The sequence below is a fragment of the Carettochelys insculpta genome, chromosome 2, assembly GCF_033958435.1.
Source record: "Carettochelys insculpta isolate YL-2023 chromosome 2, ASM3395843v1, whole genome shotgun sequence".
NCBI lineage: Eukaryota > Metazoa > Chordata > Testudines > Carettochelyidae > Carettochelys > Carettochelys insculpta.
Genome location: NC_134138.1, coordinates 242,794,464 through 242,812,616, shown reverse-complemented (window position 1 = coordinate 242,812,616; position 18,153 = coordinate 242,794,464). Strand labels below are relative to the sequence as shown.

At 41.6% G+C, this 18,153-nt stretch overlaps 1 protein-coding gene across 5 annotated transcripts in view; it reads right to left on the bottom strand.

Moving 5' to 3' along the window:
• The window catches only part of PLXDC2 (plexin domain containing 2), a 429,645-nt gene that overhangs the window by 85,285 nt on the left and 326,207 nt on the right, over positions 1 to 18,153 (bottom strand). For all 5 annotated transcript variants that reach the window (XM_074984845.1, XM_074984847.1, XM_074984846.1 and 2 more), the window contains exons 8-9: positions 4,306 to 4,401; positions 2,264 to 2,345 (exon numbers count right to left, since the gene is read on the bottom strand). In XM_074984845.1, coding sequence (XP_074840946.1) covers positions 2,264 to 2,345; positions 4,306 to 4,401 — 178 coding nt within the window. The remainder of the gene's footprint in view (positions 1 to 2,263; positions 2,346 to 4,305; positions 4,402 to 18,153) is intronic.

The following is an 18,153-nucleotide window of genomic DNA, read 5'->3' as shown; positions in this document are numbered from 1 at the left end:
TTCAGATCCTGCCTCTGCTGCTAGTGAGTGCTTTGCCAAGCATAAGCAGCATGAAATGACTAACAACTTCACTCTCACCCACAAAGTTCTGAGGCACAGAAACACAGCTGCAGTATCATTCATTTTATTCTGCCACTGCTTATGAAAGCCATGAACCCTGTAACAGCCCTGGAGTTGTTTGTTTGCAGAAAACAATATAGTACTAGTTTACACAATTGATAGAAGGCGAGCTACACACAGACAAGGACCAGAATCTTTCATGAAAATTTAAATTCTATAGAAACTGTAGTTTCTGGCTCCCATACTCACCACTTGCCACTGATGAGTGGCTGAATTGATTGATCCAGCTTTTTTTGCAGCCATTCTACTGCTCTGGTAGTGCAACGTAATGCTTCAGAGACCTCACAACCAAGGCTGAGAGGTTCTGTTTTTTTTTTACTTTCATAAAGGGGCCAATCCTTGGTGTTTCCAAAGACAAAGCTCTCACTCACTCCAATGGGTTTTACATCTGAGCAAGGACTGCAACAGGGCTTCAAGGCATCAGATTTTGCCACTTTAAAGTCAATGCATGTTTGGAGTTTACTGCCAATTTCAACAGAGCATGATCAAATCCTGACACTAAACTTGATATCAAGCACCTGGAGCACACCTGAAAGGCATACTCACTTAGCCTTTTTTTGGAATAACCTGGTACAGGTGTAGATTTCTATACTGTACACCATTTGGCATGCTGCTTGACACAATCTAATTTAGATAAAAATATATCAGGGTTTTCTGGAAAAAATACGTAGACAAAACTAGTTTGCAACAAGCTTTGATAGGAACCTCTTTCCAACTAAGCAGCTCAGGAACATATGAATATAACCTACCACTGATTCTTAATTTTACATAACTTTCATCAACTATTTATTAGTCTTTTAGCATCTTATTAAAGAACTGTGAATTTTTAAAAACCCTGATACCCTTTTCTCCTTACATTACAACATACTTTATAAGGTCATGTCTACACTTACTAAAATTTTCAAAACAGCCATGCGAATCGCCAAATCGAAGAATAATAATGAGGTGCTGAAATGAATATTCAGCACCTCATTAGCATGCTGCTGGCTGCAGCATTTGAAAAGTGCCAGGGTTCGTTCTCCCACATGGGGAGATTTACTGGATCTAACGCTTTTTTTGCAAGTAGGAGTGGGATTAAAAGTGCAAGAAACAATGTGGAAGCAGGTGGGAGTGGATAGTACAGGGAGGAGTGAGAGTGGAGTTAAAAGAACTACATGGGAGTCCTTTGCGAAAGGACCCCGCACACATCGAAATCCCCTTATTCCTATCAGCTATTCAATTCTGCGCCTCATTAGTATTCTTCGATTTGGCCACTAGCATGGCCATTTCAAAGTTTTTTGTAAGTGTAGATTTAGCCTAAGACTTGTGCATTTAATCTCTAGGGTTGAAAAGCAAAACACAAATAATTCATATCCATACTTACAGTGTATTTGAAATAGCTGAACTGTGGTTAAACCAATTCAAGCTAGCAAAGTGAGCAAACGAAGAACTTTTGAAAAGCCCCAACTGCAGAGGTGCCATTTTACTCTTTATGCTTCAGCTGTTCCATAAATCTTCGTAATTGCTCCTGCAGCTGACATGACTGTCACAGTGAATGGAGCAGTGAGGAGATGACAAGACCCAAAGTGTTCACTAACCATGATGAGAGGCTAAAAGACTCTTCTAAAACAAAACTCTTGGCTGTGTCAGTCTATCTCCTGTTTGGGGAACAAGTAGGTTTCTATAGCTACATGTACACCCTTGTCCTTTGGCCTCTGCATGCAGTGACATTTCTTTCTGATTCTTTCTGGTGACAAACCAGGAGCAAATATGAATTTAATTATGGTTTCTATTCACCACTTTAAACCAATGAAAATTAGAAATTCAGATAAGAGTATGCAAATAATGGTTTTAACAGGAACTCTGAGAAACACATACTTGCTCTATCAGCCCTTGGACCGTTCCTTCCTAACTTTCTTTATTAAAGTTTAATGGGGTAGTGATGTGTTGCTGATAATGGGAACTGCTGAAGTTCTCAGTGGTGAGCAATGTTATTTTAGAATGATACTGTGAATTACAATGACAGAAACATCTCCTTCTCTTTCCTGAGCAAATAAATTCCCTTAAGAAAAATTGAGTATGCTGGACCATATAAGATAGAACTTTTTTAAGTACAGTTTGAGCATGGCTGTATATCAAAGGCCAAAGAAACAAGGCTCTTTACCTTTGGAGTTTATTACACCAGCTGCAGTTGAAGCCAATCTGGGCAGTGACACAGGGACCACAGCTGTTAAACTGGAGACAGGCTGGGAGATGGATAAATAAATAAAAATGAATACATCCATTAATGTTACAGACAATTCTTACTACTTGTACAAAGCAAGAATAAATCCTCTCTGAAATATATTTAAATGATCACTGAGCTCACAGATGTGCAGCATTGCATACTAAAGATAGCACACACCGTACAGATGCATGCAGAGAAAGTACTTTTGATCTTCAGGATTTAATTTCTATTCCATTTGTAAATTTAATCCCATTTCCAAAAACCTCCTTTCACTAAAATTGCTGTTTTTTAATTTTACTACTAAGCATCAAGATTTTTTCTTAAATCTCTCTCCTTTTGATTCTTACATTTCTCGGAATGTTCAGTATTTAGACATGAGCAGATAAAAAGACTGTCAAGAAAGTGTGTAAGAACTATAACTGGATTAGGGAAAAAGGATGGTAACTATTTTCAATGTCTCATAGCTGTACAGCAGTCACTTTAAATGCCAGGATTACTACACAATGGGCTTGTCTACACTTGCCCCCAATTTCGAAGGGGGCATGTTAATCAGGTTGATGGGAGATGACTAATGAAGCGCTGCAGTGAATATGCAGCAATTCATTAGGTTCAGTCTCTGCCCCAGCAACTTCAAAGTGTCAGACTTCAAGTTGCCGGCATCCGTGTAGTCACAGGCACTTCAAACAGCCCAAGCTATTTTGAAGTGCCTTTACTTCCCAAAATTTTGAAGAGGAAAGGCACTTCCAAGTAGCACGGGCACTTTGAAGCGCCCACAGCTACAACCATGCCGGCACTTCGAAGTTTGACATTTCAAAGTTGCCGTGGGGGAGAATTAGCCTGATGAAGTGCTGCATATTCACCTCAGCTCTGCATTAGTAATCTCCCATCACCCTGATTAACATGCCCCCTTCGAAGTTGGGGGCAAGGGTAGACCCAGCCAATGAAGATTTACCTTGAGCAAAGAAGGTATATGAATTGCAAAATTTGCTTGTGTGTTCCTTTAAAATGGGATGCACAGTACAAATTAGTTTTTGTGTTTGACTCATAAACTTGAAACTTACTCCTTTCTTCATGAACCAAATTAACGGATATACTGGTGCTCATTGGAAAATCATTTGATGCAGCTATCACTCACGATTTAGTGGCTGTTATTATAAACCTATGATCTGTTTATTCACTTACATAAAAAAATAACAGTCATACTGGCTCAGACCAAAGGTCCATCTAGCTCAGTATCCTGTCTTTTGTCAGTAGACAATATCAGGTCCCCCAGAGGAACTGAACAGAACAAGTAAACGTCAAGGCTATGTCTACACTTATCAAAAACTTTGAAATGACCATGCTAATGGCCAGATGGAAGAATACCAATGAGGGATGAAATGCATACTCAGTGCCTCATTAGCATACTGCCGGACACGGCACTTCGAAATTGCTGCTTTTCGTTCCCACATGGCTCGTCTACATGTGGGTCCTTTTGAAAAGGACCCCACCAGCATCGAAATCCCCTTATTCCTATCCATCTCCTGTCATTCAGTCTCAGCTTCTGGCAAATTGAGGCTACAGACCCCATCCTTGCCCATCCTGGCTAATATGCATTAATAGACCTATCCTCCATGAATTTATCTAGTTCTTTTTTGAGCCCTGCTAGAGTTTTAGCCTTCACAACATTCTCTGAAAAGAGTTCCACAAGGATGACTGTGCATTACATGAACAAATGTTTCCTTTTGTTTGTTTTAAACCTGATGCCTGTTAATTTCATTTGGTGACCTCTAGTTCTTGTGTTATGAGAAGTAAATAACACTTTCTTACCTATGTTCTTAACAGCAGTCATGATTTTATAGACCTCAATCATATACCCACCCCAGTCAACTATTTCCTTGCTGAGAAGTCCCTCTTATTAATCTCTCAGCTATATGAAATATTATGGAACTCTGTATTCTCCAGCTATTTTGTACCTGTCTACATTAAATTTTACTTACTAGGTAGAGGTATCATCTCAACAGCTGACAGATTGGTAATCTTTGACATCTGTAGTTCCACCCTGTGGTATTCATAAATCGTTCTTCTACGGACATCTATCAAGGAGGAAAATAGGGAGGAGATATTTTCATAACTTAGAAGGTTTACTTGTTGATTGCTGTACTACAGAGAGAGAGAGAGAGAGAGTGAGAGGGAGAAAGAGGCGAGAGAGAGAGAGTGTAAATTTCTTCTATGATGCAATTTTAACTTAACAGTTCTAGAAAGGGAGATTCGATTGAGAAACCACCAGAGCAATCACCGTTGGAGCTTTTCACCAGTAAAGGACTATGAAAATGATGAAAGAGCTCTCAGCCATCTGATTAGCTTATTTAAGTAGAACTTTAAAAAAAGCTTATACTTACACATATTTTAGACTGTATTTCAGATATTCCCTCCCTCCTGCTTCCCTGGAAGTTTATTCTGAAGCTAGATGGCTTTTATAGAAACATTCTGTCAGAATGCCATTTATTCTCAAAACATGAAAACAAAAATGGTTTTATCACTTAATTTATTTGTTATCTGAAAGCTATTTCACATCTTAATACTGAAGCCTTTGATCAAAAATATCAGATTAGAATGTTTTTAACACTAAAAAAATGAAAAATCTAAAAGGAACCATGGAAAGTGTTACTAAAATGGCAGTTGAACGTGAAATCCCGACATAAACTGAAACCAGGTAAATTTCTGAAAGCAGAAAATTCATTGCAATGTCATAAATGTACGGTTTGGACTGATTTCGAACACAAAGCCAAAAAGCAGAAGGGAAATGTGAAAAAATACCGTTTTGTTGTTAGTTTCCTATTCAATATTCTATAATTTATTCTGAGCATCTTCAATATTCCAGATATTCAGTGTATGGCTGCGAAGCAGACCAGAACATATGCAAACCAGAAGAATAGACAACACTACCATTTCCATAGGTCTTGGATTCAAGGCTTTTTTTTTTTTTGTCAGAAGACTGATCAAGCTTCTATTAAAATTACTGCAATCACTCTCACTTGAACAGGATTAGGACAGAAGAAAATCAGTGGCTTCATACATTGGATTAATGGATTATCTGAGTCAATTTTGGTGGATGAGCTGAAGGGAGGAGGAGTACTGAGAACCACAAACCTATGCTTAGATAGGCTTTCTGTTGCTAGTCCTGCATCATGTAGAGAGCACATAGACATCTGGTTGGTGTGAGGGACATGTTTTTAATGGGCCATTCTGCAGTGTAATCTAAGGGTACTGTTGCATCCCCAGAAGTTGTTAGGACATCATATGGCATCTGTGACAAAAAGAAAACATTCTCCCTGTCTTCTTCTGACTGGAAGGTTGTGGCCACTTCTTTCTGATGCAAAAAGCTTTTTATTTCTAAATATTTACACTGAAAAAAACTACATTAACAGCAATAAACATTAATTCCTATGCAATATGTTAGAGCGCACTTGAAGATACACCTAGCTAGTGTGCTTGAAGAGCTCAGCTTGGCCTGAGTGAGTGAATTTTGCTGCCACGCGACTCAGGTGTCTGCTTGAGGAGCTGTGAAGATAGGTCCAAGGAGGGCTGGGCTGGGGTGTTATGTGAAATTGTGTCCTGTCCTGGTCAGATTCCTTCTGAAGTCATTGCACTGAACAGCTTCTCTGTTATCTCTAAACAAGCTTTAGTCCTGAACAGACAGAATCTTGCTTGCTGACAGTAATACTTCCACTTAACTGAGGCTTAAGTTGCCACTGCTACTTAACTCAACTTGTTGTTTACTTGAGACTGACTTCTGGCATCATTTGAACTACTCCTGATGGAGGATCACTGTTTTTAATCTCAGACACAGTGATAGATTATTAAATTGGCAATATATATTTTTATCCCAAATCCATTCTGTTTGGATAGTAGGCAGATGCTAGAAAGGCAGTCTGCTGTGGATGTTCTTCTGATACCTGCCAGACTTCCAAAGGTAGTAGGAAACCATGCCAAGATGAATCTAATCTGGGCTTCGTTTGGGTAGATCTCTTGCAGGAAGGATATATTCTCCCAGAATGTTTTGTCCAAGAGAAGCACTTGCCAAATCAAACTAATCAGTGAAGGTGTTTAAAATGAACTCCTGCTGATACCTGAAGCTTTCATTTCTTTTGGGATTTTTTGTTTTGCTTTGTTTTTAAACCTGGCTCCTTCTGTCAAAAAAAAAAAAAGAACGCGGTGGAGGGAATGGACACACAGATATAAACATCGGCACTAGCACTATACATGAATCTTGTAGCATTCTCTCATTAGGAGGGGTGAACAGTGCAGGATGATTTGCCATAGTCCTATTATTTCTGAGTCTGTCCTAATAAATGCCCAAGAGGGAATTGTATGAAACCAGGTATTCAAATTTTCCAGAATCCCCATGTAACAGTCTGTCATGCACACAGACGCTGCAGATAATTACTGAAAAATACTAACATTATGCAAAATATCTGATATAAAGCTGATTTTAATCATGCAACATGACTGCAAATCCTATTAAGTGATACATTTTCAATTGGATGGAGGTTTGGCCATCTCATTTGGAGAAACAACTGGTACTCACAAAACATAATGTGGGCTTCCATAGTGTGGTGACACACGGTGTAAGAAAACCTAGCATAGATAGGAATCAGAGTACTTTCACTCTAATTTCTTGCATTTGGAGAGAAAGATGATGTCTGCCTGGATTTGGGCGAGCGAAAAAGCGACATGAAAAAACTCGCCCAGATCCAGACAGACATCATCTTTCACTCTAATTATTTGCTTTGCATCTGTAAGAAGGTAGTTGCAAGTGCAAGCATGTAGATTTGTGTACATAGCTAAAATGTACGGAAAATACAGGTACAGCTTGTTTGAAAATTTGAGCTAAAAATGTTTTACTTCTTTTAATACTTTTTTTGGTCTCACATAATTTCTTTTAAATTTAAAAAGGATCTATATGATTCTTCAGTAATGGTTTCTACTGTTGCACCTACAATGTAGGCGAAAAGGAACAGCTACAATATCTTTAAACACAAAAAAGTTAATCTAAGATCTTGAGGTAATAACACACCTCAGCATGGTTGCTAGCTTCTAAAAATATGACGTGGGCACAAGGTCAATTGTAAGAGCCCTTTCAAGGCATTAAGCAACATAAGTGTAAATTACAGATTCTCAGACACTGTTCTGATAGCACATTTTCCTCCACAGGATTATCACAGTGGTTTTACATGAAATAATGACACAAACATAATTTTAATCAGTAGTGCCAGAGTTTATTACATTAGCTACCGAATGCAGGAGGCTCTGCAAATGGTGCAGTAATACAAGAGAAACAGTGGCTTCTATGATGTATCAAAAGGGTTAGTAACGTGTACAGAACCATTCAGAATGCCTATGTTCAACAGATGTACAGCCTGATTAGGTTTCTTCAATTAAATCTATTTCAGTTAAATCTTCTAATTTTATCTTCTCAAATGACAAGGCTACATCATTAAAGACCCCCAAGAATTCAACATCAGCCCTAGAATTACTAACTGGGACAGTAAGCAAAAATAGCCTATCTGGTCAGACAGTTATTATATAATTTGTAAACCTAAGGGGTTAAAAAAAACCCAGCCTGTTTACTAATGCCTTATCTGTATGACTGCTCCGTACAAAACACACGAGCTGTGATGGATATTCAGCTGACACTACCAACAATGTATGAATCAAACAAACATTACAGAAGAGGATGAAGTTCAGTAGCATGGGACTTTTAAATCCAGCAATTAGATCTTCATGCCATAGCAGTAAGCATGAATTCTGGCTTGATCATGGGGCTAGTTCCATATGACTGGCAGCCTACTCCCCCACAGTGCAAAGGCGTCAGAATGGGTTACTGATTAATTTCAAAGTAATATTCATGCTCAGCACTTCAAACACTCAATCTTCAAAGCTTTGTAAACTACTAACATTAACTAATACATCTACACGACACTATTTGACACAGTGCTTACTTCTTGCAACACTCCATTATGCGTTAAGTGTCTAAGGCAGTACCTAGTAGTGTTGCCAGATGTCCTGCTATCTACTGACAGTCCCAAATTTCCCTGACAAGTCCCACATCCCCCATTCACGCAAAAATGTCTGCGGGACATTTTTGCATAAATGGGGGATGCAGGACTTGTCAGGGAAATTCCTCACCCGAACGCGGTTCCTGCAGCTGGAGCTGCTGGCTTGGGCATGTCCCGCATAACCCTTCTGAGAATCTGGCAACCCCAGTGTCTACACTGGCTAGGGCTACAGGGGTGCACTAAGGTCTGTACAATAACTCTCCCATGTGGTTGCATTAGAAATGAATGGCAATATTCCTCATTAGCATTAATGTAGTCCTGGTTGAAGTGGACTATGTTAATATGAATGAGAAGACACTTAGGTCATACCCTCAGCATCTACAATGGGCCGTTACAGTGCAGCACTTTTGGTGCCCTCTCTTATTCCCCTGCATAATCTGAACTGTGAAGCAGTGTAGACAAGCCCTAAACCTCCAACCAAGACTTGGGCCCCTTTGCACAACAGTGATTTTTAACTTTCTCTAAAGTTAATGAAAACACTGCAAAACCATCATCAGTGGGAGGAATTTGCACCTCAGTTCAACCAAAGTTATAAAATCATGATGCAAAAGTTGAGGACACACAGATGAGATAATCTGTCAGTGAGTGAGCCAGTGAACTAAACTCCAAATAATTGGTTTGTGAGTAATGTAGAAAAGTCATCCAGCAACAGATACAGTTTAATATTTGCCATGTGTAGTTTAGCTGATTGGGGAAAACACTCAACGGGGCAGTATTTTCTATTGCATCTTTACCCAATTGGTTGTCCAGTTGAATTGTGCTGAACACAATACTGGTGGCTGGAGGAAACAAAGGTTTGTTTACAGTAGAATTAGTTAACATTGCACAATCTTGGAGACAGCTGGGGACCACTTTAGACTCCAGAGACAAGCTACAGCCACTTCAAAACAGTTTACCCTTCAGGGTCATGGTAACAACTCCCCCTTCCATCCCTTTCCCCCAAGGGCTGTTATGTGACCAGAAAATGACCAATGTGAGGCAGTCTTCAGACCTCACCTTTAATTAGCTTTAATCCTCAAGTGCCTAGTTAAGACTTGATATGCAAATAAGGAAGCATATTGGGGCTGAGAAAAGACCATCTGGGTCATCATCTACATCTGTGCAAAGTGGGTGTAAAATGCTGCAAGAACAGAATGTTAAACTTTTACACCCACTTTGCACAGCTGTAAATGACCTAACATATGAGGCAGCGGCAAATCAGGCTGTTTATTTTAAGTGCTGCTGCTTCATTTTAATCTGATGAATATTAGGAGACAACCAGCAGACATCCTTGGAGACTTCAGCGATTTAAGCCTAATGTTATTTCAGAGCTATCACTGGTATAAACAATCCAGAACAAAAACTTTCACAGCTTTAATATACAGAGATATGTCTTGATTATACACACTTGAGTTAAATCATATATCAAGGGCACTAATTACACTAAAACTGGAGTGTTGTTAATAGATAACTAAGCTTCTGTTTTTAGTTGTATACACAGTGTTGTAATGTCAGTATTTCTAAACCTTGGGTTATCACAGCACACATCTTCTAAACCAGCTGAACCTGCTTGAGCAGAGCTCAGTGTGCAGCATCATCACGAGGAGAAGGTCCAACCATTTATGTAACTTCATTATAAGAGTTCTAATTTCCAACAGAAAGACCAGCATGGAGAAGCAACCCACTGTGAGGCTGAACAAAAGGCTGACCATTCATATCTGGAATAGGAAAAGGGAATGCAGCAGAACATGGTTTCCCAAACTGGGGGGCCTGAAGAAATTCCAGGGGGGGCATGGGGTGACTCAGCCCCCTACCTCCATCATTTGCCCCACCCAAAGAAAAAGTTGGCCTTTTCTTTTGGCTCTCAGCCCCTGCCATTTTACGAGGGCGACCCGGTACAGCTGATACAAAATGCAGGCAGCCAGCGAAGACCCACATGGAGCTAGCTGCCTCCTCCAAAAGTGAGTCTGTGGGTTTGGGAGGGATGGACTAAGAGTTGGGGGCTGGTGGTGCCTGGCTTTGGGGGAGGGGTGGGGCTTGGGTGGCCGGCTTGCAGGGCTGATACTGCTTGGATGGCTCAACCTGGCATCGTGGGGCTTGGGTGGCTCGAGCTGGCAGGCTGGCAGCTGGCCCCAGCAGTGCATGGCTTGGGTGGCTGGCCCTGGCAGCATGGGACTCAGGCGGGTGGTTCAGGCAGCTGGCGGATTGGTGGCTGGACCCGGCAGTGTGGGCAGCTCAGGTGGCTGGCCAACAGCTGGGGCAGCTGGGTGGCTGGCTGGCCCTGGCAGTGAGGGGCTGTGGTGGCTGACAGGCATGTGGCTGGTTCCAGCTGTGCAGGACTTGGGCAGGCAGCTCTGGCAGTGCAGCCATCAGGTGGTCAGTGGCTGGGGTGGTCAGCTCTGGTGGCTGGCATGGGGCTGAGACAGCTGGACAGCTGTGGCTGCACCAGGCACCCGCAAGAGGCCAAGAAAAACTATTCCTGCTTATTTTTAATTTTTGGGTTTGTTTTAAAATTACAAATTGAATTTTTTGTTAAAGCGGGGGTTGGATGATGGTAAAGAAGAGGTGGGGGGTGAGGATGTCTCAAAAATCCAAAGGGGGGCATGATGCTGAAAAGTTTGGGAACCCCTGCAGTAGAGAGAAAAGATTGAGAATGGCCTGGAAGGAGAAAGAAAAGGCTGGTCTGAAAGAGAAGAAAAAAGAACAAGGAAGAGTGAAGAGAGGCTGGCAACAGAGGAGCATGCAGTTGGTAGCTGATATAGCAGGTATGATGAAGAAAGAAGAAAGAAAAAACCTGCTGAGAGCAGCTATAGAACTAGCCATATTATCAGAACTATTGGGAACCACAGCAATAGCTAGCCTGAAGAGAGGAGTTAAGAATTTATAGTATGCTTCCTGGCAAAATAGAAAGGTTAATTTAAAAAAATATTACATCTATGTACAGACACAACAGAGATACCCTGTACTACCATTAGCTATCTTCTCCTTGACTTTCACTGGCAGACTCATCCCTCTTATTACTAATGGCACCTCCCTCTTACAGTATCTTGGATATTCACTCACACTTCACATGATCCCAGGCATGTTTGGGATGTAAATATTGGCTTGCACTAGCAATGCTGCACAATATTTAGGCTAGGAACTAAGGCCATATTTTCTGCCGTCAACAAATAATAACAAAATATAATATAAAATAACATAAAATAAATACAAATCCAGCAAATCAAAGAGGTCTACCAAAATTTCACATCCCACTTATTCTCCTATTCCCTGCCAAACCCCAAACTGCTTTACAATATTAATAGAGTAAATCCTGGGAAACACACGAAATAAATGCATGCAGAAGACAGAGAACAAAGAGCTAGTACTAGAAAGCCTTTGGGGAAGGAAAGGGAAACATTTATATTAAGATCAAACAGAATGGTTAATTGAAGAATCACATGCATATTCAGGCCTTGAAGGTTTATTGCAACTGAATTCCAAATCTGACCATCACTAAATGCACCACTTTTCATGTTTTGTTTTATACAAAAGCAATGAGTGAATTAAATCCAAGCAGCTCTTAGGCCCTTTTTCTCTGTTGAGGTTCTCATTAGACAACGAAGCTTTGAATGGCTTGCACATAGATTTGTAATTAATAGGAAAACTATAACTAGTGAATGATAGATCCAACAATGATTGCCATCAATTCATTCTTGGAATAGTTGAAACAAACTGTCTAAATACTAAATTTACTCTGTAAAGAAAAAAAATCCTTGGCTGTGCCTACACTAGCCCAAAACTTCGAAATGGCCATGCAAATGGCCAGTTCGAAGTTTACTAATGAAGCGCTGAAATACATATTCAGCACCTCAGTAGAATGCCGACAGCCGTGGCACTTCAAAATTGACATGGCTCGCCACCACGCAGCTCGTCCAGACAGGGCTCCTTTTTGAAAGGTCCCTGGCAACTTCAAAATCCCCTTATTCCTATCTGCTGTTAGGAATAAGGGGATTTCAAAGTGGCCAGGGTCCTTCTGAAAAGGAGCCCCATTTGGATGAGCTGCGCAGCGGTGAGCTGCGTCAATTTCAAAGTGCTGCGGCTGTGGGCATTCTAATGAGGTGCTGAATGTATTTCAGGGCTTCATTAGTAAACTTTGAAATGGCCATTTGCATGGCCATTTTGAAATTTTGGGCTAGTGTAGACATGGCCCTTCTGTTTTGTCCCCAGTTCACATAAATAGTCCTTGTTTAGCCTTGGCTAAATTCTTTTTAAAGTAAATAACCCTCCATAACAACAATGAAATGCCTCCAAACCAGATTTTCAGGGAAACGTTGGCTCAGTAAAATTAAGCAGTTTTGTCTGACTTTGGGATAAATGTGTTATTTCACAAATATTTACAAAATTCATTGTCTCTTTCAGTCAATATTTAAAAGAGCCAGCTGGTAACTCTAAATTTTCTTCCATACACAGCATGGTAGTGTCATGAAGCTATATAATCTGATTTACAGAGGTGCTGAGATCTCTTTATTACAGTTAAAGTCAGTGGAAACTAAAGAACTTCAGCAGCTCTGAAAAACAGATTTATTGGGCCCTTTAACTAGTTTAAGGCTTGGGCTACACTAGGGGATTAGGTCAAATTTAGGTGACTGAGGTTGAAGTTCTAAAGAATCAATCCACACCACAGGGGCCATTTCATTGACTTTAAGGGCTTCTAAGGTTGACATTTGCACCCTGCTTTTCAAGAGGAGCAATGCCAAATTCGACCTTGCATGGTCAACCTTAGGATAGTGCAGACGGAGCATTGTGAAATTTGACATTCTTGGCCTCTTGGAGATGTCCCGCAGTGCCCCAGTGTGACAAATCTGGTCACCAGTTTCAGCTCCACTACTCTCTAGAGTGGAGGAAGCAGCCTGGAAATTTTGAATGTAATTTCCTGCTTGGCCAGAGTGTATACTTCAGGTGTACATGTGGCCATGACTTACCAGGGTCGTGCATCATGGAGAGTGCAGGAGATGCAGAACTTCATTGCTGGGTGGAGGAATGACTCTGTGCTGGAAAAATTATGAAGTAGCAAAAGAAATGAAGACACATATGCCAAGATCTAACAGGGCACAGAGGAAAAAGAATACACCAGGGATGCGCAGCAGTGCCACATGAAAATAAAGGAGGTGAGGCAGGCGTACCATAAAACAAAGGAAGCAAACAGACATTCTGGGTCATCGTCACAGACATGACACTTCTATGAGCAGCTGCATGGGACTCTAGAAAGTGACCCAGCCACTATCCCCAAACAGTCTGTGGATACCTCCAAAGAGAGTCCTCAGGAATCCTCCGGCAACAGCAAAGAGGACCTGGTGGATAAGGAAGAGGAGGAGTATGACAATGGTCAGCAGGCAAATGAAGCAGGAACTTTCTGTAACACTGGATCTCATTCCCTCTTCCCAGGATGTTTTTCAGCCAGACCCTGAAGGACGGGAGGTCACCTCTGGTGACTTCTCATTTTCAGTCATGCTACAAGTCGGCTAAGGCAATTGGGTGTGATCTGTGGCAACTGCTGTTCCTACAAAGCCTGGTATCCCAGGAACAACTTGTGAATGCGTCCCAGGACGGAGCGCCACTCCTCCTTTCAAACCTCCATAAAGCTCTCAAACGGGTACTCTAATTCTTCTCACGAGGCTTTTGGAGAGTCCTGCCTCATTTTGACCTCCCCGATAGGACACTTTTCCACACCAAGCCACTAGGAAGCAATCTAGCATCATGGCACCACAGAAAAGTGCAGCATAATGAGTGTCCTTGTGCACACTTTCAGTCAGCATATGTTCCTTATTAATGTTTGTTAGTTTAGGGAGACTAATATCTCTTTTTGCAACCTAGAGGAAGCAGGGGAAGGAGAATAAAGCTACTATATAATAACACAAGCTGCTCCTCCATGCCTGGATCACATTCACTACTCTCACTTGGTTGTTGAGGGAAAAGTAATTTTCACTGTGCCAGCCAAGGGGGTAGGAGGGAGAGACCACAAGGTGACCAAGAAAGCAAGGGACACAGCCACAGAAGCTGCTTCACCATGCCTTGACCACCCTCCTTTCTTCCTCAAGCTGATGGGGAAAAGGAAAATTTCACTGTCCCAGCCAAGGGGTAGAGGGTAGACCATGCAGGGATCGAGAGCCATGCACACGTGGCAACCACCACTGCCACAGCCCCCAGCTCCCGCCCATGTCCTCATCTGTAGCGTGCACAGACGCAGAAACTGCTTTTGCAATAACAGGCTTGAAAGCACACCCCCAATCTGTGTCTCACCATGGCTGAAACTGAACCATGTCAAGTAGGACCCTTAAGATCTCTGTGTGGTACCTGCTGCACAGAGGACACTTAAAAGTCTATTTTTTTCCCTGGAAGGGGACATATGCTCGTTGTATTCTGCAGAGGTTCATTCATGAGATTCCTTTGTTTGTTGTTAAACTTACCTATAGTGAATGCATCTCCTTAATGTCTGGCCCTCACCTATGTTTTGTTGTAGTGTTCTCAACAGCAGAGTCTTTCACCATCACTTGCCCACCCTCCCTCCAGCTATTAGACTCACATAGATCCACAGGAGAAAACAAATATGGGAAGATATGCTCACAGAACACATGGAAGCCACTCGAATGGAGAGGGCACAGTTACATGTGTGGAGGAGAACCATGCTGGAGGAGAGTCGAGCTGATCATGAAGAAAGGAGAGCAGATTGTGAGGTGAGGAGAGAGAAAGGAGACCCAGAGGGAGATGTTGCAGCTCATGAGGCAGCAAACAGAGCACCTATGGTCCCTGGTGCAGGAGCACAAAGCCCCACTGCAGCCCATGATGAACCACTTGTCCTCCTCATCATGTTCCGTAACTGCCCCTTCAGCACCCCAGTATGCAAGAGAAGGGGAGAAGTCAAGGGAAGCCTTGCATTCCACTTCCAGGGATGCTTCTGAGAGCAGAAGGCTGACCTGTGATGGCAACATATCCTTGCTTACCCACACTCAAAGCCCCTGCCATGAACTCCTTTAGTGTCCCCTGAATAACAATGATTAAGCTAAAAAAATCAGGCTTTATTGTTTGTATTGCATGCGGGGAGGGGAGGAGGAAAGGAGTTGCAAACTTTCCTGGCAAGCACACTTAGTTCAAGAGGGACCTCTGTAAGAGCAACAGACATGACTGTCATGTCGCTGTCTGGTCATTCATAGAGCTGTTTATCAAAGTCTCCTTGATTAGCAGTGCCCCTTGCTGTGCTCTCCTTATTGCCCCTCACTGTGTTTTCCTTATTGCCCAGGTGATCTGCCTTGGCCCTCCAGCTTGGCATGAAATTTTCCCCCTTACTCTTATATAAATTATGGAGCACAGAGCAGGCTGCCCCCACAAGGGGAATGTTGCCTTCACTGAGGTCTAACCAAGGCAGGAGGCTCCTGAACCTGGCTTTTAAATGGACAAATGCATATTCTACCATCATTCTGCACTTGCTCAGCCTGTAGTTGAACTGTTCCGTACTGCGGTCCAGGCAGCCTCTCTATGGCTTCAAGAACTAAGGGAGCAAAGGGTAAGCTGGGTCACCCACAATCACTATTGGCATCTCCCCATCTCCAGTGGTGATTTTCTGGTCTGAGAAGAAAGTCGCATTCTGAAGCTTTCTAAACTGACCAGAGTTCCTAAAGATATGCGCATCATACAACTTTCTTGACCAACTCACACTGATGTTGATGAAATGACCCTTGTGATTCACCAATCTCTGAAACACCATGGAGAAGTACCCCTAGTGGTTTATGTACTCTCTGGTAAGGTTGTCTGGTCACAAGATAGGAAAATACATTCCATCCGTCACCCCTCCCTCATAGTTAGTGAACCCCATTGCAGCAACACTGTACACTATGTCCTGAACATTTCCCAGAGTCAACCGATACCCTTTTGTATCAGAAGGGTATTGATTGCCTTGGCTATCTGGATGACAGAAGCCCCCACTGTAGATTTGCTCACTCTGAATTGACTGCCTGCTGACTGGTAGCTGTCTGTCATTGCAAGTTACCACAGAGCAATTGCCACACACTTCAGAACTGTCAGAGCAGGTCTGATTTTGGTAGCACAGCACTTCAGAGTGGGGTAAAGCCATTCGCAAAGTTCCATGAAAGTGGCCTAACACATGCAGAAGTTTTGTAGCCACCAATACTAGTCCCATGCCCTCAGAACAATGCGATCCCACCAGTCTGAGCTTGTTTCACAGCACCAGAACCGGGGCTTCACTGTGTAAAAAAGCATCAAGTGTAGCCAGCACCTCCTCGTTCCTGCTCATCAGTATCTAACACTTGTCTACATCTGTGTCCTCCTCTGAATCTTCTTTGCTTTCACAGCTGCTTGCACATACTACAACACATTTTGTGTGGTGCTCCTAATACTTGTCACAATTGTTTTAAGCTGTACAGGGTTTCATGCTAGCCTTGCAATGGTATCTGCATGGATATGTAAAAAGAGAGTAAAAACACTTTTTTGCTGTTGCTTTCCAGAGACGGGAGAGGAGAGAAGTGCACATTTTTGTCCCATCACACACTGGGACAGAAACCTACAATGCAATGGTGCAGCAGAAACTGTGGCATAGGCACCCACAGTGCATTGTTGACAAAGTTGAACCTGGCACATTGTAATGGGGACACACTCCATCGCCTTTTACGTACCAGAATTGGACATGTACCTTCGACCTCACAAAACTGGATGCTAGAATATCGACTTTAACAAATTCGACCTAATTTTGTAGTGTACATATGCCCTAAAATTGTTGAGGTAAATAGAGAACAATAGCTTTATTGTCAGTCCCTGCTGGAATACTGAGTTATGTACTTTATGTACTATAATATACAGTTATAATTATTTTAAAACTATTATTCTATTGAACCTCTGAAACAGTTTTAGTTTTGATTTTTTGGGGGGCACGTAGAAGAGAAACAATGAAAAGAGCCCCAAATAAACCAGATGTTGTTCTATAAGACATTCAGTACAGAGATATCAGTACAGTGATTCACAACATTTATTACTGTACCACTATGTCTGCAATTTCTCAAGTGAATTGCCAATTGTGTTAGGTTTTTTTGTTTGTTTTAAATACAAAAGCTTATTATCTCTCTGTGCCTAATAATAGCCAACATACCATGGCTACATTTTTTACTTAACAATGGTGGTACAAGCTGAAAAGATCAAATGTAAATCAGCTGCTGCCTACCATTTATAACCCATCAAAGAATAAACTCTCTTCTGTAACAGAATATGAACTGAATCAAATGAAGAATTTTGGAAATAAGTCAAAGAAATTTCACTTTTGGCATTTTGAGTTTGCTTCCACTGATTCTAGACCAGCTGAATAAGTTTTGATTACCTGTCTGATAATGGTCCTGTTAAAATGAGTTTCACCTTAGATTTCAAACACCCTTTAGCCTGTACTACAGGGGAAAATGCAAGAAATGCCATCCATATACAGAGAAAGTCAATCATTTTGACAAAGACAAACAAGGATTATAGGTACACAAAAGGTTAAACAATTTATTTGTATTTAAAGAGAGCTCTACTCAATCAAGAGAAGTTCAACTGGTTGAGTAATGTAAAATAGATCACACTTATTTTGCTACATCTCTGAGTTTCTGTGAAAGGAAAATGGCTCTTCTTTACAGCAAGAAAACACTCAGTTACTGTACATTGGTTTAAATCTAGAGAACACTATTTACTTCACTATAATTTTACTCGATTTATTGTGGTACACAT